This window comes from Miniopterus schreibersii, assembly GCF_964146895.1.
Source record: "Miniopterus schreibersii genome assembly, chromosome: 7".
Lineage (NCBI taxonomy): Eukaryota > Metazoa > Chordata > Mammalia > Chiroptera > Miniopteridae > Miniopterus > Miniopterus schreibersii.
This window is the reverse complement of record NC_138108.1, coordinates 1,161,116-1,185,983: the sequence shown is the minus strand read 5'-3', so window position 1 is coordinate 1,185,983 and position 24,868 is coordinate 1,161,116. Positions and strand designations below refer to the sequence as shown.

General features: G+C 59.7%; 1 protein-coding gene across 4 annotated transcripts in view; it reads right to left on the bottom strand.

Annotated features, from left to right (window-relative positions):
- HDAC4 (histone deacetylase 4) overlaps positions 1-24,868 on the bottom strand; it is a 180,938-nt gene that overhangs the window by 21,485 nt on the left and 134,585 nt on the right. For 3 of the 4 annotated variants that reach the window (XM_081141971.1, XM_081141972.1, XM_081141974.1), the window contains exons 9-18: positions 22,615-22,727; positions 19,259-19,375; positions 18,978-19,176; positions 15,935-16,158; positions 12,831-13,085; positions 9,831-10,017; positions 9,524-9,657; positions 6,384-6,504; positions 4,524-4,570; positions 928-1,035 (exon numbers count right to left, since the gene is read on the bottom strand). In XM_081141971.1, coding sequence (XP_080998097.1) covers positions 928-1,035; positions 4,524-4,570; positions 6,384-6,504; positions 9,524-9,657; positions 9,831-10,017; positions 12,831-13,085; positions 15,935-16,158; positions 18,978-19,176; positions 19,259-19,375; positions 22,615-22,727 — 1,505 coding nt within the window. The remainder of the gene's footprint in view (positions 1-927; positions 1,036-4,523; positions 4,571-6,383; positions 6,505-9,523; positions 9,658-9,830; positions 10,018-12,830; positions 13,086-15,934; positions 16,159-18,977; positions 19,177-19,258; positions 19,376-22,614; positions 22,728-24,868) is intronic. The other variant, XM_081141973.1, reaches the window with a different exon arrangement.

Genomic DNA, 24,868 nt, shown 5'->3' with positions numbered 1-24,868 from the left:
GACAGCAGACCCTGGGGTCCCTGTGTCCCTCTGGGGGTAGCTGTTATAATGACCCTAACCTCTCCCACTGTGCAGATACACTGGTGGGCCCGCTGACAGTCACAGCAGGAACTCAGGCACCCACAGGCAGTGTGATCTTTACCACACGTTTGGGGGAAAAGGCAGAATGTCCTTTATGAAGCAGTAAAACGTATCGATCTCATCGACTCTTGACCCTGAGCACACCTCGTCAGTGTCCGTGTGGGGAAGCGGAGGCCGAGAGCAGTTCTGCCCGACCCGAGTGTGGCTGCTCCCCACTGGAGCACTGGCTTTCCTTGGAAGCACTGCCCAAAAAGTGCTGTTCACTCTGGTGAACCGACTTCCTCAAAAATAAACCAAGTGAGCCGCCACCCGGGGAAACGGCTCAGAGGTATCCGTCAGAGCTAAGATCTGAGTGTTCAAGCGAAATGAGCGGTCTGGGGAACCTGCTTGGCCCCATGAGTTCCCCACTCCTCCAGCACTCAGAACACTGTCCCAATGAAGTCAGTGCTAACTGTGCAATGAGTATCCACAACTGCCTCAAAAAGCTACTGAAACACCCCTCCCTTCCCAATTCCGTGTCTGTGTGAGGCAGACTTTCTTCAACCAAAACAGCACGTACCAGAGAGCATGCGAAAGCGGCTGCGAGAACCCAGCTGACCTACCAAGCCAGACAGATATTTTCAAGGTCATAAATGTGGGCCCACGACCCTGAGGACGGCTATGCGATGTTTTCACAGATGTGGGAAATGTCCCCTTGATTCACAGCGGCTGACAGAACAGGGTCCCCTCTCTGTGCCTCGTAGTGCCTGTCTAGAGGGGGAGTCGCAGTGGCTGTACTCCCCCGCCCCCCAGAAATGTCCAGGCAGGTTCCTGCTAGGAGCCCATCTCCACTGCGTGCTCACTGACCTTCAGCTCCCCGGTGGCGACCTTGAAGACCAGCTCCACCACGCAGCCCACAGCCAGGCGGGCAGCCCCAGACGAGTGCACCTCGTTCCATATGGTGTCGCTGTCCACCTGCGGAAGCAACACGCAGCCGTGAGACCTCACCTGGGCGCTGCCTCGGAAGCAAAGCCTCGCACCACAGCCTGTCTCCTCCTCGCACATCACAGAACGTACCCGCCGGTTCCTGAAGATGAGCCAAAAACCCTGAGCAAGGAGACCAGAGGCTGCACCAGCAGCGTGCCGGGCTCACCCTGGGGGAGCGTCACTATTTCCGCAGGTGCTCTGACACACCTGAAGCTGAGTGACCACATCAAGGCCACCTAGTCAGCTCCTGCTTTTTTTTTTTTACTCCAACTGCAGTTGAGTTATCCTAATAATTAGCAAAATGAAATCTGAAAATTAGAGGTCTATCCAAATTATGACCTTATTTTGTGCTGAATTTAATCAGAAGCACCGAATACTGGATACGTGGCACAGGGATGGAGGCATGGAGTGGGGTCAGGGAAGGGACGGTCTCTGGGAACATCCTGGTGGACCGTGCGCCACCCTCTGCCCAGGTGATGGCACGTCTGCCTGTTCGCTGCTCCACTGCAAACAACGTGTGTGTGGCACAGACACGTCAGGGATTTACCTGTGTTGGCTTATTGAGATTTCTTAAGCCCTGGCTAGGGCCAGGATGAAGCAGGTAGCCCCTGGGTGCTGCTCAAGGGCGCTGAGCCCCGTCCACAGGAGCCTCGGCCACACATCCTGCTGCCCTACTGGGGGACGCAGCCCGGTGAAGGTCTGAGCTGTGAGGTAACAGGACTGTCTGCCTTTAACAGCATCTGGAGTCTGTGAGGACTCTCCTCCCCAAGCTCCCCTCCCGAGCGCTGGGGGCTCTGGGACTTGAGACAGCCCAGCAGCTGCACACAGAGGTGCTGCTGCAAATGGGCCTGCCCCTCCCGGCAGGTGAGTGCAGGGCACAGGCTCCTGCCCCTCCGACAACACCTCTGACCATCATGGAGGCAGGTGGACTTCTCTCAAGGAAGCCTTGAAGCTGTGTCTCCAAAGCCAGACGACTTAAAGTAAAATGCGTGTCCGAGGCATTCAAGCCACAGCCTGTGTGCTGCCCCATGAGGGTTATTCTCACAATGGCCGAACCTCGATGTTCTTTAAAGTTTCCAAATGTTAGAGAATGTTGTGCCCCCCCCCCCCCGAACTTTGACACTCGACTTCTAAGGCTCGGCTTGGTTCTAGGTCACACTGCTCTGCCGTCACAGGCACCGTCGGACCCAGCTGTCTGCACCAAGCCTCGGTTGCGGACCAGCCTCAGCAAAATTGAAGGTGACAGCCTTGCCCGAGAGCCAGCAGGGCGGCCACCAGCCAGCTGCCTGTGCCTCCAGGAGGATGACACTGCCGCGGGCGGGCCAGCCCTGAGGCTACTCCTCTGAGGGCCGAAGGCAGTTTGAGCAAATCCACTCAGGTTATTTCTCTTCTACAGGCGAAGATTTGGGCTTTAGGGCCAAGTAACCAGTGCAGGAGGGAGAGTAAACCAACATGCCGTGAGCTCTGAAGGTCTGTGCTCTGCTCTCCTGCCCACCCTGGGTCCTGTAACACCTGCCCAGAGCCAGGGACAGCCCCCAGCCCCACCTCAGGACCCTAGGACCTGCCATTGCTTCAGGGCCGGCCCTCCAGCTGCTGGCCGGCAGCCTCGTGGACCGGCCTGGGCTGGTGGGGCCACAGTCTCAAGTTCCAGAAGCATGAGGTTCCGGAAGGGAGCAAGGCTTGGACAGGGGGCCTGTAGGGAGGTGGCCCTGCAACTATTAATTCAGGGGCAGGACCACTGCACACTTCCCTACAGCGATGACAGAGCGGACATTCCCACAGGGAATGGGGTGCATGGACAGGGGAGCCCCAGGCCAGTCAGGCAGGGGACCCACCAAGTCCCCACAATGGGAGACCTGTAACAATCGGGAGGTGAGCAAAGCAGTTTCTTTTACTTGGTTTGAAAAAGTGACCCAATTTAATCTCTAATAGTCAAGGAAGGAGGAGTTAGACCCTAAATGTTAACTTGAAGTAACTCAGGAAAGACCGAGCAGCCACTCCTCACTGCTTCATCACCCACACCGGGGCCCCCAGGGTCTGCTGGGCTTCCTGACGCCCTCCGGGGCTGGTCCCTGATGTGGGAGGAGTCTCAGGCCCAGGAGGCTGCGGCTGCACCAGCGACTCCCTGAGAGCCTGGGCAGGGGGCTGCATGGTGGGCTCTGCCTTCCTCGTACAGGTAATTATGGAAACAATGGAAAGACATGCCCTGTGGTTCACACTTTCAGCTAATTTCCCCACAGGCTCCCCTCTCCCAGCCCATGCGGTGGGATCTCCGTATCCGGCTGGAGAGTATCCGGTGCCTGGATGTGAGCTGGGCGCTGGTCAGCCTGCGGTCAGATCTGGACTCACACTGGGGAGGGGCGCCTGGCTCGAGGTCCTACTCAGCTTTCATTTGCAAATTATAAGTCCTGCCTTGCCGGTGCTGGCTGCAGGGCTGTGCGAATCCAAACCTTTTCAAGTCTGGCCAGAAATTTGCCCTGAATTAAGAGACTGCAGCCTACTTGCGATTCAGAATGAGGCAGCTCTAGGAGGCCTGGTGGATGAATGAACACTGCCGACTCCCTTTCTGACGAGGTAATTTTCAAAGCAGCGATTTTTGTAAAGACTCAGGAAGAAAACAATTTTGTTTCATTTCCATAACAGAATCCAGACCTGGGGCCTCACCCGCGATCTGTAATTACACACACACCCGGCCCCTGCGCAGTTTCAGCTGATGGCTTTGTTGTCCATTTGGTCGTTTCCCGGGCCGCCAGGGCTTCATGGCCAGCAGTTCGCCGGAAGGAGGCATGGCCTCACCAAAACTGCAGCTCTGTTTCCCCCCCCACCCTCCTTCATCCAAGTGGGTGGGGGCTGGGAACCCCTTCTTATTAATGAGGCCCTGGCTGGAGACCCAACCTTCCCTGCACTGAGGGAGGCTGCACCCACACCAGAAAGTCCTCCCAGTTCAACGCCCACGTTAATACGCAGCCCCCTAAATGTCTCCCTGACCAGACCTGCTTAAAGGCATTGTCCCTGTTGGAAAAGCAGTGAACACACCCAGCCCGCAGCTTTGCGAACTTCTCGTGGCCCCTGAATATCACAGTTCTACACTCCGAGCTCCACTGGGGCTTGGGGTTGGAAATCGGGACAGGACCCACATGCCTGCCAAGTAATGTCTTTGCCACCTGAGTTGGGACAAGCGGACTTCGCTCTGCAGCTAGGACACCAGCCCGCACACCTGATCCTGTTTCCTACGATGAGCCGAGGCTGGCAGACGACCCTATCCAGGAAGGTGCCCGAGTCCAGTCATCAAACGCTTACAGGCTCACGGGGCCTTTGAAGTCACATGTGTGAGCAGTGGGCAGCCCGGCTGCCAGCCCGTTTATGGAAAACACCTGGCAGCCATTATCCACTCTGGAGAGCGAGAGGCAGTTTCTGTGACCACTGAGACCCCGAGAACAAACAGGACATTATTTACACATTAAAGAAATACTTACCCCGACACCGCCACAGGGCAGCCTGACAAACATGGACGTCAGCGAGCCTGCGGGAGAGGGAGAGCCAAGGTCAGAGGGCCAAGGTCACAGGGCACTGGCTGCACCGAGCACAGTGCGGCTCTGGAAATGCTGCAGGTTCCTAAAGGGCACCGGCCCCATGGACACCATCACATACCCACCGAGGGCAGCCTGGTTCCCAAGGACAACTGTACCCCATGTGGACTGTGGTAAGGGTGGCACCTGGTGCACAACTGGTCCTGGGCCTGCGGGACCCTCCTCATGGGGCGGGGGAGGCACCCACGGGTGGGCTTTGCTTCCAGCCAGAGCTCGTGCACCTTGCATGACACGGCCCCATGCTCCTGAAGGCTGCGTCTGAGCAAACCTCACTGTCATCTGACCTGACCGGCTCCACAGTGAGACTCACCACTGTCCCTAATGCTGGTTCAAGTCCTAAGGCGCCAGCAGCCCCTAGCTATAAACGAGGGAAAGGAGCGAGAATACACTGAAACCTTCAGACACAGGCATCTTTCTAGAATGTGGAGAGACAAGCCCATCCCCGCTGACAAACGTTTTAAGTCCGCTTGGCTGGAGCATGAAGCTGGCCATCTGGGAAGGCCTGCCCAGCCCCAGGACACAGGAGCCAGCCTCTGCAACCCTTACCTGGTCACTGCCATTGGAAGACGACCACCCGACTTCCAGGAACACCCGGGAGGGTGACTGACCAGCCCCCTCAGGTGTCCGCAGTGCACTCCAGCCCAGATGAGCTGTGTCCCTGCGCATTAGCTACACAGGCCCAGGAATTTGTGGACTCAGAAGAGGAGGAGAAGCCACCCAGCCATGTTTAAACTTCATTAGGGTCAGGTGAATATCTGAGATGACCACCAGCTATTACTATGTCTGGGACACTCAGACCAACGGCAATGGCCTGCCCTGGTGAGGACAACCCTCAGAGATTTAAAAGTAGATCCCAAGTGGTGAGAAGGAAACTGATCAGGTGTCCTCATAGCCACGTGAACAGATTTTAAAACACAAAATTTAGTGGAAAAGAAAAGTTGTGATTTACAGTATCATGGATGTAAGTTACACACACTCAGGTTCCCCTGTGACTAGAGACCTCCTGTGCCGGAGCCGGGTCACTGGCTCTGCCGCGGCAGCATTGGGCCATCTGGGGACCCACGGGCTCCTCTCCCAGGAGAACACTCCAGGCAGTGAGGCCTGTGCTGGAGGCAGCCACATTTCCTGGAGGATCCTGGAGACTCCGGGGAGCGGGCACTGCCCGTCACACCATGTGGCCGTCTTCTGCACGTGGCCGCCTTGGTCAGTTCCTCCTGCTGAGGCCATTTACACTCTCCCGGTGTCCACTATCCCCATGCCTGAGGGCTCCTTTCTTCTAAACCCTGTCCGGCCTCAGACTAGTTGGCCCCATAATGCTGGCTTGCTCCTGGACATGCCCTGCCCCCAGGAGCCAAAGGTGGAGCTCAGACTCCAGGCTCCCTGCAGGTGAGGGCAGGCAGTAGGCTGGGAGCATGAGGGTCTCACCTCTGCTGTCCCAGGGTCTGTGACACCAGTGGTTCCCAGACCATTTCCTGCCCAACACAGGGACACAAGCAGGACGCTGGCGCCCTACTGGATGCTGAGGGTGAGAACTCCTCCGCTGGCACCTCACCTTAGACCTGGCGCAGCCCTCAGAGGACTCCCTGCCTGGCCACCTGGGCAGAGCCTGGTGGCCACACTCACTGTCTCGGCCACAGCCTCAGGGGCGGAGGGCGGGACATCCTCCTGGGCCAGGCACAGAGCCGTGTGAGGGAGCACAGGGCTGGAAACCGCCTGGGCAGTAAAGGTAGGAAGGCCTCGGAGTACCTAGGCGTTTCTTACTGTCCAGTTTCTGCCTGTTGAGGGGGTTTGTGCCATAGAGCAGGGTGTGCGCCTCCGAATGCACGGTCTGTAGCTCCTCCAGGGTGGCCTTCCGTCCGCGGATGCACTGTGGGGACATGGGAGAGGTCGCTCGCGTCTCCTGGAGGGGTTCCATTCAAGGGACCACCACCCAGAGGAAGATGAGCTATGCGTGTGCACCAGCAAAAGTCGCTTGATTATTGCAAAGTAAAGAGCAAACGTCACCAACGTAACATTTCAAACTGTTTTCAGTGTCTCAGAGAGTCTAAACTTTAACCACAACCGAAACACGTTTAAAAAGACAACGCCAGCCTCAAGGGCTTTAGCCTTTGCCGGGGCACCGACAGTGCAGCATCCAAGTGTGGCTCTGCCCCCCGAGCCAGGCCTGGTCCCAAACCGAGCAGACTGGTCCGGGCAGGGCGACCTGGGGCCTCCCTGAGAAAGGCTGGGCCCTACCCCGAGCACCGCCGGAGAGGCCTGAGATCGGCCTCGGGTCTCCCTCCACGCCTGACCGTCTGTGTTTTCCTTTGGTTCAGAAACTCCACAAATCAAGACCCCAGGCTGCTTCCGGACGTCCCCAGAAGCCAACATCACTACCACTCTCCAGCTGAGCTACACTGACTGGACCGTGCAGCAGGAGGGGAGCTTTATGAGCGGGGACCGGGGCTGGCCTTTTACACTACAGTGGCTTTCTGAGAGTGAGGACACAGGAAGAGGCCTGGTGATGGTGGCCCAGGGAAACCCTGGGGTGCTGGGACCGTGGGACACTCTCGAGCACAGCGCCAGGCCAGCAGCTGCTCTCGCCCGACACCCCCGGGGGATCCGGGGCCGCGCCCCCAGGCCTGGCTGAAGGAGGAGAGGCAGCAGCTCCCCTGTAAGCTGCTGTGGCAGCACCTTGGCTGGCCCAGCCTCAGCGCAGAGGGTACTGAGCTCCCAGGAAAGAGCCACCCACCCTGCGTCCTTCACGACCGTGCCGAGCCCACCTTGGCAGCTTGAGGGGGTCCCACCCACGGGAGCCTCCACAGTCATCTGCCTGGAGCAAGGGGCCCTGGCTAGGAGACCTGAGACCCTGGGAAGCCCCTCTCACTGCTCCTGTGGGGGTCGACTCCTATGACCGTGTCTAGTGCGGGGCCATGCATTCTGCTACCCAGGAGACTGCTGGGAGTAGGTGTGAGGGCAGATGACAGGGGCAAGATAGTCCTTGGGCTGAGTGACCACACGTCACCCTGAACCAGGAGGCGCAGCCCATGGTGAGCGCCCAGCGGGTCCCTGAGCGCTGGGTGGAGGCAGCACACCGCAGCCCAGTCTCCTCCAGGCCACCCTGAAGCCTGGGGTCTGACCCCGGAACCACAGGCCCCTCTTCTCCTTGGAACTCGAGTCCCGCAGGTCTGGGGACCCAGGACAGGCCAGTGCCCCCCAGGGTGCCACAGAAGGTGGAGGGCCGAGGCTTTATTCTGCGTTTTGCGTCTTGCCCCACTTGCTATTGTGGCTTCTCTGGCAGGGAAACTACTGCAGGAGCCTCTGGGCAGTGACCCTCCTGGGTATGAGGAGGGAGGCACAGGAAGCCGGGCACGGGGATTTCAGACGCCCAGCAGCCCTGTGGGGGTGCACAGGGTTACAGCCACATCTGCTGGGGCGATGCTGCCCCCCAGTGGTGAGCTCTGGAGACTGGGAGCAGGTGCCAAGCTCCACACAGTGGTCACTGTCCTCCCCAGAGGGCACTCCAGGACCGGATTCCTTTCCCCTCCAAAAACCACGTCATCAAAAAACTGGTAAAGATGGGAGCTAGAGTTCCTAAACATTCCAGCTGTCGGAGGAGGGGGGCAGACTGGAGGGAGGAAGAGGGACCTCGAGGGGGGAAGTGGGAGGACTCGGGGGGACTCAGAGGGGTCTGGATGTGCTGGCTCTCCGGGACTTGCCTACCCGGCCGATGCAGAGGTCGACGGTTTGTAATCAGCTGCAGGGTCCCGTTTCCCCAGGCTTGCTCTGTAGAGTAGCATGTGCCACCACGTATCATCCCTGGTGCTGCAGGGATTCCCAACGTGTGTGGGACACAGCAGGTCCCACTCAATGGGTAAACTTGGGGGCCGGGGCCATCGTCCTAGAGTGCCCTGGGAGGTGGGTGCTGCCAGCCCCACTCCGCAGACCAGGACACCGAGGAGTCCCGAGCCGGGGCCCCGTCTCACGCACGCACTGCCGCCAGGGCCTCCCCGAGAGCTACAGTCCTTTGCGACAGCTGCACTCCAGGGCAAAGAGCACAAGCTGATCACTAAGCGGAACGTTTCCCATCAGCACAAGAGAACACCCTTCCTGTTACGCAGCAGAGCCCTCCTGTCCTCAAGGGCCGGACCCCTGCAGCCACGCGTGGGCAGAGACTGGAGTCCCAGGCCCTCATGAATGGAGGTGGGGCCTCACTGTCTGAGAGGGAGCCCGGCCTTCACTATCCCAGGCAGGGGGGAGACCCGAGGACCAGCAGAACCCTCTCAGTTCACCCAGGGGCGGGGGTGCTGTGCTCGTGAACCAAATTCCAATCAGACCAGACGAGACTATGACTCTGACCCCCACACCACCAGCTGCCCTGGGGGAGCGGGGATTCTGAGGGTCACCTCAAGCCTGCCGCTCTCCACATACTGGGAAAAGCTTCGGGAATGCAAGTGAGAGGACGCTGGAGGAAAGCAGCGGGGCTGGTCTCTCCCCGTGGGCCTCCAGCTCCTGCCCTGCCGCAGAGGCCCGAGGGCAGCCTGCGGTGTCCTGGGCACTGACAGGAGCCCAGCCTCAGAACGGTACCTCCCAGGGAACAAGCAGAAGGAAAACGGCAGCCGTGGGCTTCAGCAAGTGCGCTAATGAGAGTGGAGCAGCGTGTGATGGGGGTGCTGGGGGAGCAGCGGTGCAGGACAGACGCAGGCCTCCCTTCAAGGAGCATTGGGCTTTTAGGAGGACAACAGCCCTGGGCACCTTCCGGAAGGCAGGCCTGAGCACCGGGGCTGCCAGTCCTCGTCATGGAAATGCTCACAGCCCTGCCCCGCAGGGTCTGGCCCAGTCCCACCCTCCATGCCGAGTTCCGCAGGCTGTGCGTGCCAGCTCCCGCCTCCTGGGCCCAGCCTTACCTCGCATTTGCCCCGGAGGCCGGTCTCCTGCAGCCGGGACCAGATGCTCTGGATCCTGCCGGCGTGCTCAGGGTGGCTGTTGCTGTTCCCGCAGGCACACTGGTGCTTCAGCATCAGCGTGTCATACACGAGGCCTGTGGGCAGACAGAGGCACAGCCCTCAGAGCAGCAGGTCAGGCCCCAGCAGGCTGCCCACCACCGCCCAGAGGTCTGCGACTGGACTACCTCCCAGCTGTACGCTGTCAAGTCCAGGCTGCCCTGCCAGGCAGCCCCGGGCCCACGCCCCCGCCCCTCCGTGCTCACATTACCTGTGGTGAACCTTGGTTTGCTGGGGGGCTCCTGCACAGACATGGGGAAGGTGGCGGACGCAGGGGAGGACTGTGCCCGGGACAGAGGCCGGTGGCTGCCGAAGGACACGGGGATGCCGGCGGCCTCCATGGAGGCCTGGTAGTTCCTTAGCTGGTGGATCCGCTGTTGCTCCAGCAGGAGAGCTTGCTGGGGGGAGACAGGGGCTTCGCTGCTTAAAGAAACCTCACCTCCCTGAAGGGCTTCGAGTTCTTTTCTGCTGTATTGCTCACCCCTCCGCTTACCCTCCCTCCACCCGGTCACCTCCGTGCACAGTGGCAGCCAGATGGGTATTGGCGACGGCCACCAGACGCCCCAGCAGCCTGCAGCAGCCCTCCTGGGCGACTGTGTAGCTGCTGTGGTTCTGATCAAGGCACTTGCTCTGCACCCAGAGACCCGGCAAAGAAGCCATCACGGGAGGGAAATGCTGACTCTACTTTGTTTGCTACCTTTCCTGTCCTGGTCCTCACTGTCCCCCATCCTTGCTTGAGGACTGGGACTGCTGAAGCAAAGAAGACGTGTGCCACCAGGTTCCCGAGGCCCAGGGCCCAACCACCCGGCTGACGGGGCTGGGAGGGTAACAACGTGCCTCCGAGGAGGTGGGACCCACACGGACAATCCCAGGACCCCAATACAGCCGTCTTTCAGGAAACAAATAGCAGACAGGGATGAGTTAAACATGCACTTCCACAAGAAGCTGCTCCTCACAAAAGTCCTGCTTCCATGTGGGAAGAGGCTTCTGTGAGCACAGAGCCGGGGCTGACGCCGAAAGGCCAGCAGCTCTCTGACCCACTCAGGGTGGGATGGCTCTGGGCCCCTGGAAGTCCACAGGGCCAGCGCCACCTCTCCCCTCTGCACTGCGAGCAGTGGAGATGCTTGAGGACGACCTAGGAAAGGCCGTGGAGGCCGGTGGGACAGAGGGGCTTGGACCCAGGCCCACAGCAGAGAAGTGCGGAGTCTGTGGAGCGTGGGGCCACTCAGCCAGGGCCTGAGGGGAGAGACCCCGGTGGGACGCTGTGGACGGGCTGAGATGCGCATCCTGTGGGAGGGAGTAGAGCCAGAGGGAGCGAGGGGCAGGTGTAACCCTGTGGCCAGCCCAGTCCTGCCTGAGGAGCTGCTGATCCCCAGGGCCATCCTGGGACAACAAAGGAGGGAATGGCTCCACCTCCCACTTTACAGGCCGAGGGGCTGGAGAGCAGAGCTCCTCACTCCTCCAAATCCACCGTGAGTCGTGCCTTAGTTTCCATGTACAACTCTTGTCATTCAGGAAGGTCCACCTTCCTGGCCCCTGGGGGAGGGGAGGCGCAGAGCAGACTGAGCGGCAGAGGAAGAGCCCCGAGATGCTGGGAAGACCAGAGCAGGAGGCACCCCCTGGCCCTGAGGGGCTCACACCCACTTTCATGACCACCTACAACCAACCGGCCTCCTGGTATGGGGTTTGCAAAAGCTCGGACACTCTGTCTCACGTTTACACCTACCAGTTGTTACCTGCACCACTGAGTCCCAATGAGGCTCCTGAAACTGTTTTCCAAAGGACCCTTGCTTTCAACAAGGGTCTTGGGCTTGGAAGACAAGGTTACTTGTCCTAAATAAATGCCGACAGCTTCATCACCTACAAGATACTTGCCCTAAAAATTTACATAATACTCTCCAATCTCATATCCACGTACTAGTAACTCACTGAATTCCAGGAATAATGAGAGATCGGCTTCCTTCATTAACTCCAGGACCTACACTGATGAGGGAACAAAGCCCCGTGGGGCCAGGTTGGCCAGGACAGCCAGCCAGGTCTGCCAGGGAGCTGCAGGGCAGGAGAGGCAGGGCTCCTGTGGTTGGAACCTCTGTTTTCATTACGTGTCATGTCCACTGCACTTTGCAGAGCAGTGGTCTAGTGTCTGGGTGCTAAGAACATGGCCTGAGAAATGAGAGATGGACCCTCTGAATGAGAAACAGAAAAAACACTGTACAAGCAGCAGCCCGCAGGGCCCCCAACGAAGCCCAGACCAAGAGGGGTGAAGGGTGTGGCCTGCTGCCCACCCAGAGGCCTCCAGAGAACCTAAGGTCCTGTGTATCAGAGCTGGAATCTTCAGGTGCTGCTGGGGGTGGCGGGGGAGCAGCCGCGGGCCATGCGCTTGGGCTGCCGAAGCTGAGCGGTGCACAACTAGGTGGCCAGCTCAGCCTCTAGGGAGAGGGGAGCAGACGAGCCTGGGCCCCACACCCCGGTCAGGGCTCTGCTGCTGGACATGACCTGACTCCACTCGCAGGTGCCCTTGGCTCTCACACCCTGCTCACCAGGAGCAACCTCCGAGGTAGCACTTGGGCCTCTAACATGAGGTTCCGACTTGCTGACTGCTGACCTAGTATTTTGTTGACGTGGCAGTTTTACTTGTCACTGTAAATTAGTAAGTCATTCATCAGATATATTCATCAGCCTCTTGTGAGTCTGGTTACTGTGTTTCGGTGCCCAGAACCCTCACTGGCTCTGGGCACTGGGTGACAGCACTTTTCTGGATCTGCAAGGCTGGTCACTGCTGCTTCCTTGGCCCCAAAGGTCCAGCCTCCCTTTTTGGTCAACTAAGAAATTCGTCTCCCTCTTCCCACCTTTAGTGATTACCCTAAATCCTGCCAACACTTGGATTATGTTCATCATAGCCTGCAGGCCTGGAAGAAAACCACCCCTGGGGAGTCAGGGCCAGTGCTGGCTGGAAAGCAGGTGCACCGATGTCCACAGTGGACAAATGGCCAGTACGACTAGACACAGCTAAGGTACAACAGACACGGAACCTCAGCCACCTCCCACACCGCCAGGAAAGACGGGAGAAGACCTGGGCAGGCGGGAAGGGAAGGAAGAGGCCCTTCAGTTTCCACCGCCCACTGGGAATCTGGGCCACTGTCCGAAGCCGGGGCGCCCCTTGCGTCCTGCCCCGCCCAGCTCCTGTCCATTTTCCCCCGCCCTGGGTCACCTGTCTAAAGAGCAGCTCCTGCTCCGTGGGCTGGCGCTGGCCGGGTTCCACCTCCCTCGGTGGCTCTGCCTCCTCGTCACTGTCCACAGGCTCCTGCTTCACCTGCACTCCCGCCAGCTCACGCGCCTCCTTCTGCCCAGAGAGCCGGTCCAGGTAGGGATCCTCCAGGAGGGCCTGGTGCTCGCGGAGCTCCTCCTCCGTCTCCTCGGGGTGGCTCTCGGGCTGCCGGGCTGGCTCGCTGGGTTTGGGGATAATCTGTGTGTGTGTGGGGGAGGGTGAAGTAAGTGTGGCCCAGGGCAACTGAGGTCATTGGGGAGAAAAGGCACATCGGTAAGTCTGCACCTCAGAAACGAAGGGGTGGAGGACCCAGGGGGTGTGAGCTTATCCTGAGCCAAGGTCAGCAGGCACCAGGCTGGTCAAGTACCAGAACATGGGTGCCAGGTGCTGTCTGCAGTGTTGAGAAATAACAGCAAGGCCCAGGCAGGGAAGGAGGCAGGCCGGCGCTTGGTTCAAGAGAGCGGCGATGACTGTCACAGGTGTCAACCCACCTCTGTGCCTGGGCGCATAGGGAGAGGCCAACGCCACGCCCTCTCCACCACCACAGCTGCCGAGAGGGACATGCCGCCCCCCCACCCTCAGCCCAGTTATACGTGGCTGAGAAACCTCTTTTCTGTCCTTCCTAGTGTGACCGAGGCCCTGACCTGAAAGAGGAGTGGGCTGGATGCCAGCGTGTTCCTCCTGCTCAGCTTCTTCCCAGCTGACAGGCCCCAGCACCCCCGCCTGGCCCCCTGCTGTCCCCCAGACCGAGACGTCTGGATGTCGGTGCCCTGACACAGGGCCGGGGTCATGGGACCCAGGTTGGAGGCCTCGCATGCCATGAACTTTGCCTTGCAGGTGACAGGCACGAGACGCTGTTTTCTCGAAGGGGGTCACGCCCCTGCCTATGCCCCAGACAGGCCCTAACAGGTCAGACTGCAAATGGGGCCCTGGGGGTGACACTGTGGGCCTCAGCCAGGCCGGGGTGGAGGCCAGCCAAGAGGCCGGTCCATACAGAGGAGTGAGGCCGCAAGGCTGGCTCCTGGTGCGCGTGGGCACAGAGGATGGCTGCTGCCCAAAAGGATGCAGGCGCAGAGTCAGCTCTGGGACATGACGAGGAGGCACAGAGGCCCTGCTCAGGGACGCCCTTCCACAAGCTCCGTGGAGACAGCCGTGGAAGTGTCTGCACCAGGTGGGAGCAGGTGTGGGGGAAGTAGGAGGCCGTGGCCACCTGGGGGTGATCTGAGGATGACCCCACAGGGCGGGAACCACAGAGCGGAACACGAGGCATGAGGAACGGGTGCAGTCATGCAGACAGGAGGGGCTGGGCGGCAGTTCTAGCTGGGATGGGGGACCCATCACAAGTGACATCCAGGCCGACTCAGAGGAGCTGAGACCAGGGAGCGTGGGTGGGAAGATGGTCTTTCTTCAAAGACCATTCTCCTGGCCCGACACCCGACTAGGCCGAGACGGGGGCTGGTGGCCGCGGAGCAGGGCTGGCTGCACTCTGCACCTCAGCCCCGGGGGGTGGGTTTCCCTCCTCTCGCTCCATCTTCACACTTGTGTGGACCTGTTCAGGTCTCATCCCCAACCCCCTCCCCCCTTTCATTCCGCAGGGAGGCAGAGACAAGAGCCTAACCGCGTGTGACAGGTGGAGGATTGACGACTGGGGTCCGCCTGGAAGAGGGGGTGCAGCCGTGAGCTTCCCCGGGAAAGAGACACACCGAGGAACAAGCCTGCTCATCCCAAACCTGCCCAAGTGCCCAGAGTTCCCTCCCGCAGTCACCGAAGCTGCCTCCTCTCGCCTCACCCTCTTCTTTCTCAGCAGCTCTGCTGAAACGTAACGCACGCACCGGAGCTCAGTCACACTCCGAGTCATAGTCCTTCATGTGAACAGAGCGGCGCAGCCACCTTGAGAGTGCCGCCATCTCAGAGGGCAGCGCTGTTCCCGCTGGCAGCCACGCCCCTGCCTCCCCGGCCCCGGTGCCCACCCACCCGCCTGCCTGGACATCACACACACAGGGAACCTCACACGCGTGGGCCTCCTGTCTGCTCCCCGCTTGGCGCTGTGTTTCCAGGGCCGTCCTCGCTGTAGCGCGTGTCTACTTCACTCCTCTTCAGGGCTGAGTGACCCTCCTCAGCCTGGCGGTGCCCGCTCTGTGTGACCACCCTATGCTGCCCACTGCTGGTGTGTGAGTCCTTCTCTTGGGCGCAGGCCGAGCGGGGGCAGCTTGGTCCCCTGGCCACTCTGCATTAACTTGAGGAAACACTGACCGTCTCCCACAGGCTGGCCTCACTCTCCAGCACTGAAGACGCTTTCTCTCAAAGGTCAACACTTGAAAAATTGCATGAAATCGCTTTTCCTATTTCACTCTTAAGCAGAGCAACACCACCTCTCCTCCCACTTCCCGAGGGAGCGGCCACAGAGACTGCAGGTGCGTGGACCTCTGTGGGCTGGCCTGGGCGCGGCCCTGTTGGCGACGCTATTCCAATGGGCAAGCACACGGCAAGGACCAAGTCACCAGACATGTGCTTCTGGGGACTTCAGGCCATCGGGAGGCTGGGGACTTTCTGTTTTGAGTTTCCTTAAAGAAGATACACATGCTTCAACACCTTGCTGACTGCCTGTTTAGAGCTAGAACTTGCCCGTGTGGCGGGCTGCTTTTCCCCTTCTTTAAAACCCGACACTGCTTTCAGACCTTAAAAGTACTTAAATTAATGTAAGTGCAGACACGAGTTATTTCATGACTGGTCAGCAACGTTCAGACCCAAAAACACGTGTATACTCTTGACTGGTCAGCAAGGGTTTAAAGAAAAAAGTGCTGGCCATGTGGACTTCGCCACACGCACCATGCTGACCAGGACGCGGGGCAGCCCGCCCGCGCCAGCCACCCACCCCGGGGTGACCGCTCCGCGTTCCAGCTGCAAGGCCCGTCCCCGCCGCGGAGGGCGCCCGAGGCCCACTGCCGGTCCCGCACTCCCGGCTCTGGAGTGAGAAAGGGGCAGCCGCCGGGGCGAAGGTGAGGGGCTCGCGCTGGGGCTGCGGAGCGCCCGCGGCACAGACCCACCTTGTTCAGGTGCAGCTGCTGCTGCTGGAACTGCTGCTTGTGTTTCTCCAGAAACTGCTGGTGCTGCTGCTGGATGACCAGGTGCTGCAGGGCCTGGGCGTTCTGGGGCAGCGGGGCCGACTGCGTGCGCCCCAGCGGGCGGTGCTGCCGCAGCTTGTGGACAGAGGGGGACACCCGGTCCCCGCCGACCAGGGACTGTGGGTGCAGGGGCAGCGCGCCCAGGCCTGAAAGACACCAGTCTGAAGGTGACGCGGGGGCAGGCGGCGGGCGGGGGGGCTGTGAGTGACTGCCCGGGGCACCAGGAGGGCAGCCGCCGCCCGGGCCCCGCTCCCTGAGCCCACCGGGTGACCAGGCACAGCGAGACCCTGAGCTGTCCCTCGGAGGGTGCCGTCTCTAACACCAGGCCAGTGCCACCAACGGGCATCCTGTGTGACAGCCCCAGAGCAGCTCGCCCCGCCCGACGGCCCTGGCACGGTCGCCCGACGGGCCCAGGCCCTTCAAGGGTTTTGTTTGAGCAGCACCGAGGGCGGCTAGAGTGGCACATGCCAGGCGGAGGGAGGCCACGGTAGCTGTTCCCTGTCACAGAACCAGCGTGAGGAGCAACTGTCCCCAGGGGTCCAGTTCTTTAAGGGTCTCTCAGAGCACCCCTTTGTGCACACACAGGGCATGAGCACTTCAAAGCCTGACGGACAGTCAGAATCTCTCTCCATAAATCACTACAGAGGCTTTGCCAACGTCCAGTCCACTGGCCCCCGAGGGTCCCGCACCCGGGCTGGGCATTCAGACCGCGTCCAGCTGACAGGAGACGACGGCTTTGTCCGTGTCTCTTGGTTTAAACCCCAGCCTCTCCTGTGAACCAGGCGGCTACCGCCCGCCCTTCCGTGGGCTTTTCATCCATCTGGCTTTTTTTGGAAATTGTTGTTTGGGTCATTGGTCATTTTCCGAGGTTCTCTGGGCAAAAGGGTCTAACAAACCCCTTCCCCTGCTACCTGGGTATGTTCCCCTCGTAACCTGAGACAAACAAACACTAAACATCGCTCAGGCTGACAATGACCCCGGGTCAAGGGCGTCCAACAGGGAGAAGTGGCTCCTGGCTGCCCTGTGAGTGCCCAGAAGGCTAGAACGACCCACCGGAACCCGCACCTGCCCTTCTCCTTGGCCTTCTCTCCACCCAGTCACCTGCAGGGCCCACCTCAGTCTGTAGCAGTGCTGCTTCTCCACGAAGCCTTCCCTGTATCTCACCTGCCCCAGCGCCTAGCCTCCTGCACATGCCCAACTACCACGCTCTGGGGCCGGGCCCATGGGACATGCTGGTCTGAGAGTTCCGCTCGCCAGCCACAGGAACATGCACTCGGCGGGGCAGCAAGGCCGGGCCAGGCAGTGCCCGCAGCTCGTGTGGAGCCGCAGAGATGAGCAGGGCTCTGCATAACAGTTTCCTTCTCGCCTGGAAAAGGCCCTGATCTCTGTGCGCTGCCCTGGCTGGCTGCTCACTCAGCCTTGGGAACACGGGACTCTGCTCTTTCTAGGAGGAATGATAGGAGCCATCCAGAGGCCGGGCACCACGGCCGGGGGAGGGGACAGAGTGCTCAGACCCTGGGCCTTGCTTGCCCTCTGACCTGGCCGGCCGCTCCTCCCACAGGGGCCTGTTCTCGGAGCGCTTGTGGACAGAGCTCATCTGTCTGTCCATTGACATCATCAGCAAGAAGGTAGGTCTGTGGGCGGACTCCTTGGGGAGACTCAGATACACAGGGAGCCTGCAGTGACTCCTCCTGGGTTCTGTGCAGACACAGCCCCTCAGTAACCGTGGCCCTCACTGTGCTCAACCCCGGGGTAAACACTGTGCCCCACTCACTACCTACGTATTGCAGACTGTATGGGTGCGGGGGGGGCGGGGGGGCAGAGCCATAGGAAAACACAGGGTCTGGGCTCCAGGAGGGAGCAGGTCAGGCAGGACAGATGCAATGTCACAGCTGCTGACAGAACGAGCTGCAGCCGGTGGCAGAACATGCGGGAGCAGGACAGGGATGTGGGACGGGCACGGGACTGGCCTCGGGGAAAAGGGCAGGGCTTCCAGAACTACCCTTCATGCCAACGAGTGAGGAGTACATGGGACGCCTGGCGAGCTGCTCGGGGAGACCAACCAGGAGGCCCGGCGCAGCCTGTGTCCAGCTGAGCACTGCGGCCTCACTGCAGCCGCCTCCCTGAGCTTTCTGAGCCACGGGAACGGCCCAGGCCGCACTGCGCCACACCAGCAGCCACAGGAACGCGCTATGCTTCAGTGTGACTCAGTGTTTTTAACTTTCAATTTCAACGTTTATGGCCACCTGCGGCCGGTGCTCCCGCAATGGACGGCACGGTGCTGGACAATAGGGGCACTTCCCAGCCCTGAGGGGACCCTGGTGGCAGCTAGAGGACAGGATGGGGAGGCGGAAAAGCAGTCAGGAGGCATCTTCCCACAGGGGCCCAGGGGCCTGGCAGGACACGCCCGCGCCCAGGCCAGCCAGCGATTCTACGGAACCAAGTGCTCAAGGGACAAAGAAGCAAAAACAGGAAAACCAAACCAACCCCGTCCAGACCTGCACGCGTCAGGTTCCGGCCCTGTTGCCCGCCTCCCTGTGTCTCCCATGAGGTCGGGGTTGGGTCAGGGGTGTGGAGGTGCAGCTCTGACGCTGCTGTGGATTTTACTCCTGAATAGAGATTCCAGCTACAGACAGTGGCGGTGCAGACGGGTGACCGTAGCCACGCACGTCGGCGTCCTCTCAGACACTGCACCGTCCTGCCACGCAGACTCCACCACGGACTTCCCATGTTCTAGCAGCCACCCTTCAGGTGGAGCTGTTTTTATAGAATTTACTGCTGACAGAAACCGACTGTCCTCCCGTCAGGTCTGCCCTCTGCCACCTGCTGCACTGGACCCAGAGGGAGCCTCAGCCTCCTGGGAGGGCAGGGCCTGTAACTGACCAGTCGCCCACCCAGCTCTGCGAGGGAGACACAGGGTGGAACAGGCCCTCCGTGTGGGTCCGACACTGCGCAGAGCACTCACCTGTGACGAGGGGCGTCTGTGTGGGCGGCTGCTCCAGTAAGACCATGTGCTGCAGGAGAGGGTTGTGAGCCGCCCCGCCGTCCCGCTCCAGGGGCGCCGAGCTCAGGTAGGGCGTGAGGTGGGTGCCGGGAAAGAGGGAGAGCCGCTGCTGCAGAGCTGGGAGAGCCAGTCTCTCGGCTTCTTGCTGGCCTGCCGCCCCCTGGAGAGGCACAGCCAGTGACGTCAGGCTACATGCCTGTGAGAACAGCCAAGCGCCACACGGACCCTTGGGGCCTACTTACTGAGGAAGGGCCAGTGGCAGGAAGTCCCAGTGTGATGTTGGGCAAGGATGGTGATGTGTAGAGAGGGAGTGGCGCCACGGAGCCTTCTCGAGTCACCAGTCTGTGCGCCAAGCTGGTCTGGGGACAGAACACAGGACGACCGTCACAGGCTGCTCTGGCCAAGTGTGGGCAGACCAGGTCTAATGCGGAGACACCGCAGTGGAAAGATGCTTCAACAGGTTACAACACGGAGGCAAGCGTAGTGTTTTAGAGCAGGCGGTGAGCATGCAACAGATTCAAGGCTCACCAAACTCTCCTTTTTAGTCACACTGCTTATTCGTGGCAAAACTACCAGAACACCTAAGATAATGTGCTTTAAAATATATTCTTAGAGTTGGGAATGTCTTTCCACATATCGTATCAGAACCAGAAACCAAATAGGGAAATAGAGATGAACACAGCCTCACGTAAGAGGCAGAAAACGGTGACAACTGCAGTAGAAAAGCACCCGGTCGGAAAGGCTCGTGGTTACCTGGAGTCTTGTTTGCGGTGTGTTGTTAAGTTAGAGACAAGTTACAGGATCCTGCATTTTTTTAAAAAACAGTCTTAGACTACGTAAGTGCAGAGCAAGACTGAGGCCCAGACGGGCAGACAGGAGAGGGTGAGCGGCCGGCTGTCTCCGAGGGCGTGAAGGACGGATATTTAACACCATTTTGCTTCTAGAACAACCCTTCTTTGATAAAAGACTGTTTTGTTCACCAGCACATGCCTGCATAGTAGACACAGCAAACAAGCGCTGAGCCAACGAGCTAACAACAAACAAGGGACTTTGCCACGAGGTGGGGGAGGGGACGGAAGTCTGCGCGATCGCGATGGAAAGGAACACGAGGGAGGAGCACCCGGCTCCCTCCGCCCTTCTCGCCGTGGACCACGCAACCGAGGGTGAGAGCCGCTCCCCTCCCAGGGAAACGCAGCATCTGGGCAGCGGCCACGTCTGCGCCCGGCGTCCTGCGGGCCCCGCGCCCGCTCTCAGGGCCTGTGCGGACACTGCTGCCTTGCAGACTCCCCAGGTAGCTACGCTGATGGTACAGCTCAGCGTCACTGGGAAACACACACTCTAATACTTGGTTCTGTGCTAAAGGTGGAACAGGTAACAGGATGGGAACGCACACCTCGTCGGAGGCTGGCTGCAGCCACCTGCCGTCCCGTCGTCACGGTACAGTGATGGTGACGGGCTCTTCCCACACAAAACAATGTCCAAAGTACAGGAAGCACTAACGAACCGTGCTTTAGAGAACATGCCTGCGATTGCCAAGGAAACCATGGCTCCAGCAAACGGAGACTCTCCAGGAAGGAAGGAAGCAGAGGGTCTAGTGCTCCCAAGGCCATAGCTTCCTCTTTACAACCATGGCTATTTCTTACCCAAGTTATTTTTAGGAATAAAGCTGCCTCTGAGAATTATTTGGTAGGCTGATTGGCCCCATTTTTCAGCGTCAGTGTCTCCATCAGCTTCCCAGTTCTGCATGAAGTCCAGGGCCTGGGTCAAAGTGCCTGTGGCCCCACCCCAGTCACAGGCAGGCCCTCCCAACCACAGACCCCCCACAACCACAGGCACGCCCCCATCACACCGGCCTTCTGAACTGGGTGGAGCGCTGTCTGTGGCATGGGGAGCCGTGTCCCCGTGTGAAGGGGACAGGGTGTGGTGAGGCCGAGCCCCATTCCGTGCAGGGAACCCTGCCTCCCTCCCTCGCGAGGAGCCCACACCGCCTCTGGACACTGCACACCACCACACTTTCCAAGACTGCCCCGCTGACGGTAACGAGCATCTGAGGCCGACCACGCTTGTACCCTCACATTTCCTAGAACCCTCTTACAGCTTCTGTTAACTTGCAGCAGCCGAATTTGCACTAACATGTGACTTGGAGAAACTAACACACGCTTTAACCAGAGCCATGTAGACCCACCCGAATAAGGCATCCCTACAACAGGACGCACCGGGTGCACAGCTGCCCACCCTCACTAGCCATCGGACCCAGGACCGCTGTCCCCACAGTGACGATCCGGACATCTTGTTCCAGAAGCAATTTCTAGGCTGAGCTCTACGCAATTCAGGCCAACCTGAGCTATGACCGCAGTCTACCAGGAGGGCTGTTAGAACTTCAATAATCCAAGTAAGCACTTAAACAGGTGGGCTGAAAGGGAAAAGCCATAAAAGAAAGCGACAACCAAAGGACAAAGAGTGAAGAGAAAGTGGGGATTAAGCCAAGTAAGCAGTAATCTCAGTTTCCAAAACCCTGCTCACCCACAAAGTGCCCAGAACCTGTCAGCCTCTGGAGGCTGGGCTCACGCCTAACTAGTCAAGGAGGAAGCAGGAGGCTGTGTCTCAAAGGCTGTCCCCTCCCGTCATTCAGAACTCGGACAGAACGCAGAAGAACCTCCCACTCGTAGAGCTGTCAGGGTGAAGCAGACAGTAGCTCTGGCTCAGTTTGCCAGGCAAGCCACGCCGAGGCAGCCCCAACGCAGGGCCCCAGCCCGCGGCCCCGCTCAGCAAGTGTGAAGTTCCTGCCTTCCCCAGGACGGGTCCAATGACTCCCTCTCCCGGCCAGCACAGGGAGCCAGGTGGGAGCAGGCCCTTGACGGCCCCTGGCCTGGGTCTGGTGCCCGAGGCTGGGGTGAGGCAGGTGCTCCAGAGACACTGGGGGATAAATTGAGGGAAGTGAAGGCAGGAGCGATGGTCCCGGAACTGACTGCCTGGAAAGTCATACGACTCAGGTCTGTTCAAGGGCAAGGCACAACCTGCAGCCGGCCCTAGGGCCTCCACCTGGCTGAAGCAGCCATCCACCTCTCCCAGGAGACCCTCCTCTCCTCTCCACCAACCCCTGGATCTGAGGGTCCCTCCAAGTGACCCCAGAACTCTCTCTCTACCCAACCTGTGATGCCAGCTGACACCCTACCTGCCTGCCCGTGCGGCTTGTGTTCCCTGACACAGAGACACATGCCTTGTTGACTTACGTTTTAAGCTGTGTATCTTTTAACACACAACAAACATTTTAATATTTACCCAGCAAGGGTTCCTACATGCTCCGGCAGCCAGCCACCATGCAGAGCCCTGCGCCGGGAGGGAGCAGGCACCATTGGCACACGGCTCCTGGGGAGAGTGGACCTAACATGCTCTGAAGAGCCCAGGAGAAAAGAGCAGTGCAGAGCTGCTCTCTGACCACCACCTCATACCAGGAGCACCTGTGTCCACATGCAAAAGTGGAGCAACTGGTGGCAGGTGGACAGTGACGTCCACACAAGAGCTGCAGTCACCTCAAGCAAACCAACTTTTTGAATCGCCTTTGGGCCGCAGAAACAAACAGAAAGCGGGCACTGACCTCGGCTGAGACGCTGGGGACGGCGGGTGGGATCCCATTCTCTGTACCGACGCTCCCGGAGCTGTTGTTGGGCGAGCTGGGTGCGGAGCCGGGGGCGCTGCTGCACGCAGAGTCTGCGGGCGGAGACAGATGTCAGCCGACTGGGCGCAGGCCTCAGGAAAGGACATGGCACGCGCCTACAGACCAGGCCTGGGCTGCTGCTCACCAGCTTGTGGACGGACAAAACCCCCAGCAGGAGAGAACACGACCAGGCCCCCCAGCGGCACTGTGCAGCCCACGCCCGCTTTCAGGTCTGCCAGGCTCTCGGCCGAGGATGTGGCACCTGAGACGCGAGCTGAGCACATGATCAGTTTTATTCCTCTTTTAAATTGCAAGACGATCTTAAACACCAGAAAGACAAGCCTTGGCCACTAGTATTCTAAACAAAAGGCAGGAAACACACAAACCCAACAACTGAGAGCAGGGAAAGGTCACTTGTGGTCACTAGGAAAGCCACCCACCATACTATCCACTTGGAACCACGTCCCCTCATCCTTCCTGCATAACACAGGCGTCAGGGAGAGCAGAGCTCGTGGCTTCTGCAAGAGATCGGGGTCATTGGGAACACACAGAGCCTGTCCGAGTAGCTGAGGGTGCAGGCTGCACCTTGCTCATGGGGACAGCAGGGCTCCGCTCGCTGCCGCTGTGTCTGAGGACAGGAAGGTCATCTGCCCAGGTGGCCTTCTCAGTCCCAGGGGATTGGCTTCCTCTGCCCCAACCTCTGACCGGCCACCACCGGCCCTGTCTACTGGGAATCAGCTTTGCTCAGCGCATGCTCCCCTCCAGCCACCTGGGTTCTACTTTGCTACTTGTCTCATGGGTGACGGTCCGGTCTCTTGAGTTAGACAGGAAGCTCCTGGGCAGCAAGGACCTGCGTCATGTTTTTGCCCAGCAGGTCCTGACTCACAGCAGTGTCAGCCATCATGACTGACATGACACCCGCTCTCATGCTCACAAAGCACCATGGGGAAAGCTCGTCTCCCCAACAGCATGGCTAGAAATAAATGCAAAGCACAGCATTCCCTAATTTGCATGGGAGCCCCAGCTGGTGAGACCTGGAGGCACTTCTGACAGCATTTCTCTTTAGACAAGGCCCGGGTCAACCAGAGGATGGGCCCTGTGCAGAAAAAGGGAGACAGGACAAAAGCGGGCCCCAGGCCCCTTTACATTAAACCCACAAACATGCAGAGGTAGGCCCTGGGCTGGGAACCTCAAGCACGGTGGGGCAGGGGGCCAGCACTCATCTCACCCCAAGGTGCTGGGACGCAGGGTGTGAGGTGTCTGTTCACACAGGGAGGACCAGTGCCAGGGCCCCCCTCCTCCTGAGAGCCTTGGCTTTCAAACCAAACACTGTACTTGGTTCAAAAACGTTCCCCCCACCCAGTTCCCAGGCAGCCTCTGAGCAACCCCTCTGTCCTGCGCTTTCAGGAACAATGGTGCACCCCCAGGAAGCAGGGGGTGCCCTCAGGATACAGGGTGCCTTGGGGCAGGGGTGCACCTCGAGGTGGGGTGCATCTTGGATAGGGGATGCACCCTGGAGAGGGGGTGCTCCTGAGGACTGCGGTGCACGTGGGGATGGAGATACATCCCTGTGAGGGGTGCGCCCTTGGGAAGGGGCTCTGCCCAGTGGGTGTCCTGTGGGTATTCTGCAAGTCCACCACTAGGTGGGGGCCAAGAGCAGTGCGCAAGGGAGAGAGGGACCCTAACTCCGGGTCCTCCCCCCCAACCCCTGGGATGCCCTGTGCAGGGTGGGGACCTCTGGCCGAGGGCCGTACAGGGCCTGCAAAATCATTTTTTCTGGCCCTGCCAAGGCCTCACAAAAGAGAAGCAGCTCCAGCCATCCCATTAGAGGTGAGTTAATTAAATGTTTGACCAAACACAGGCTAATTTTTAAGTTAATCATTTCATATGGCCAAGGATGACGTTATAAATATCCAAGTGGCCCTTGGCAGGAAAAAGTTTCCCCACCCCCGCCCTAGTGGTTCGGACTCTGGAGCAGGTCAGACACGTGTGACTCCTCGTTACAGGATCGGTTAAAACCCCGCCTTCAGAGCAGCCTGAGCCTGAATTCCTGCAGACCTCTCCCGCCCGTCAGCCTCGCTGTGTTCCCCACGCTGGTGAATGACCTGCAGCGGGGACGGGCTGGGGGAGGGTTCTCAGGGGCGCACGGCTGGCACTGTGGCAACAGGAGCACGTGGCTGAGGGGCATGCAGGG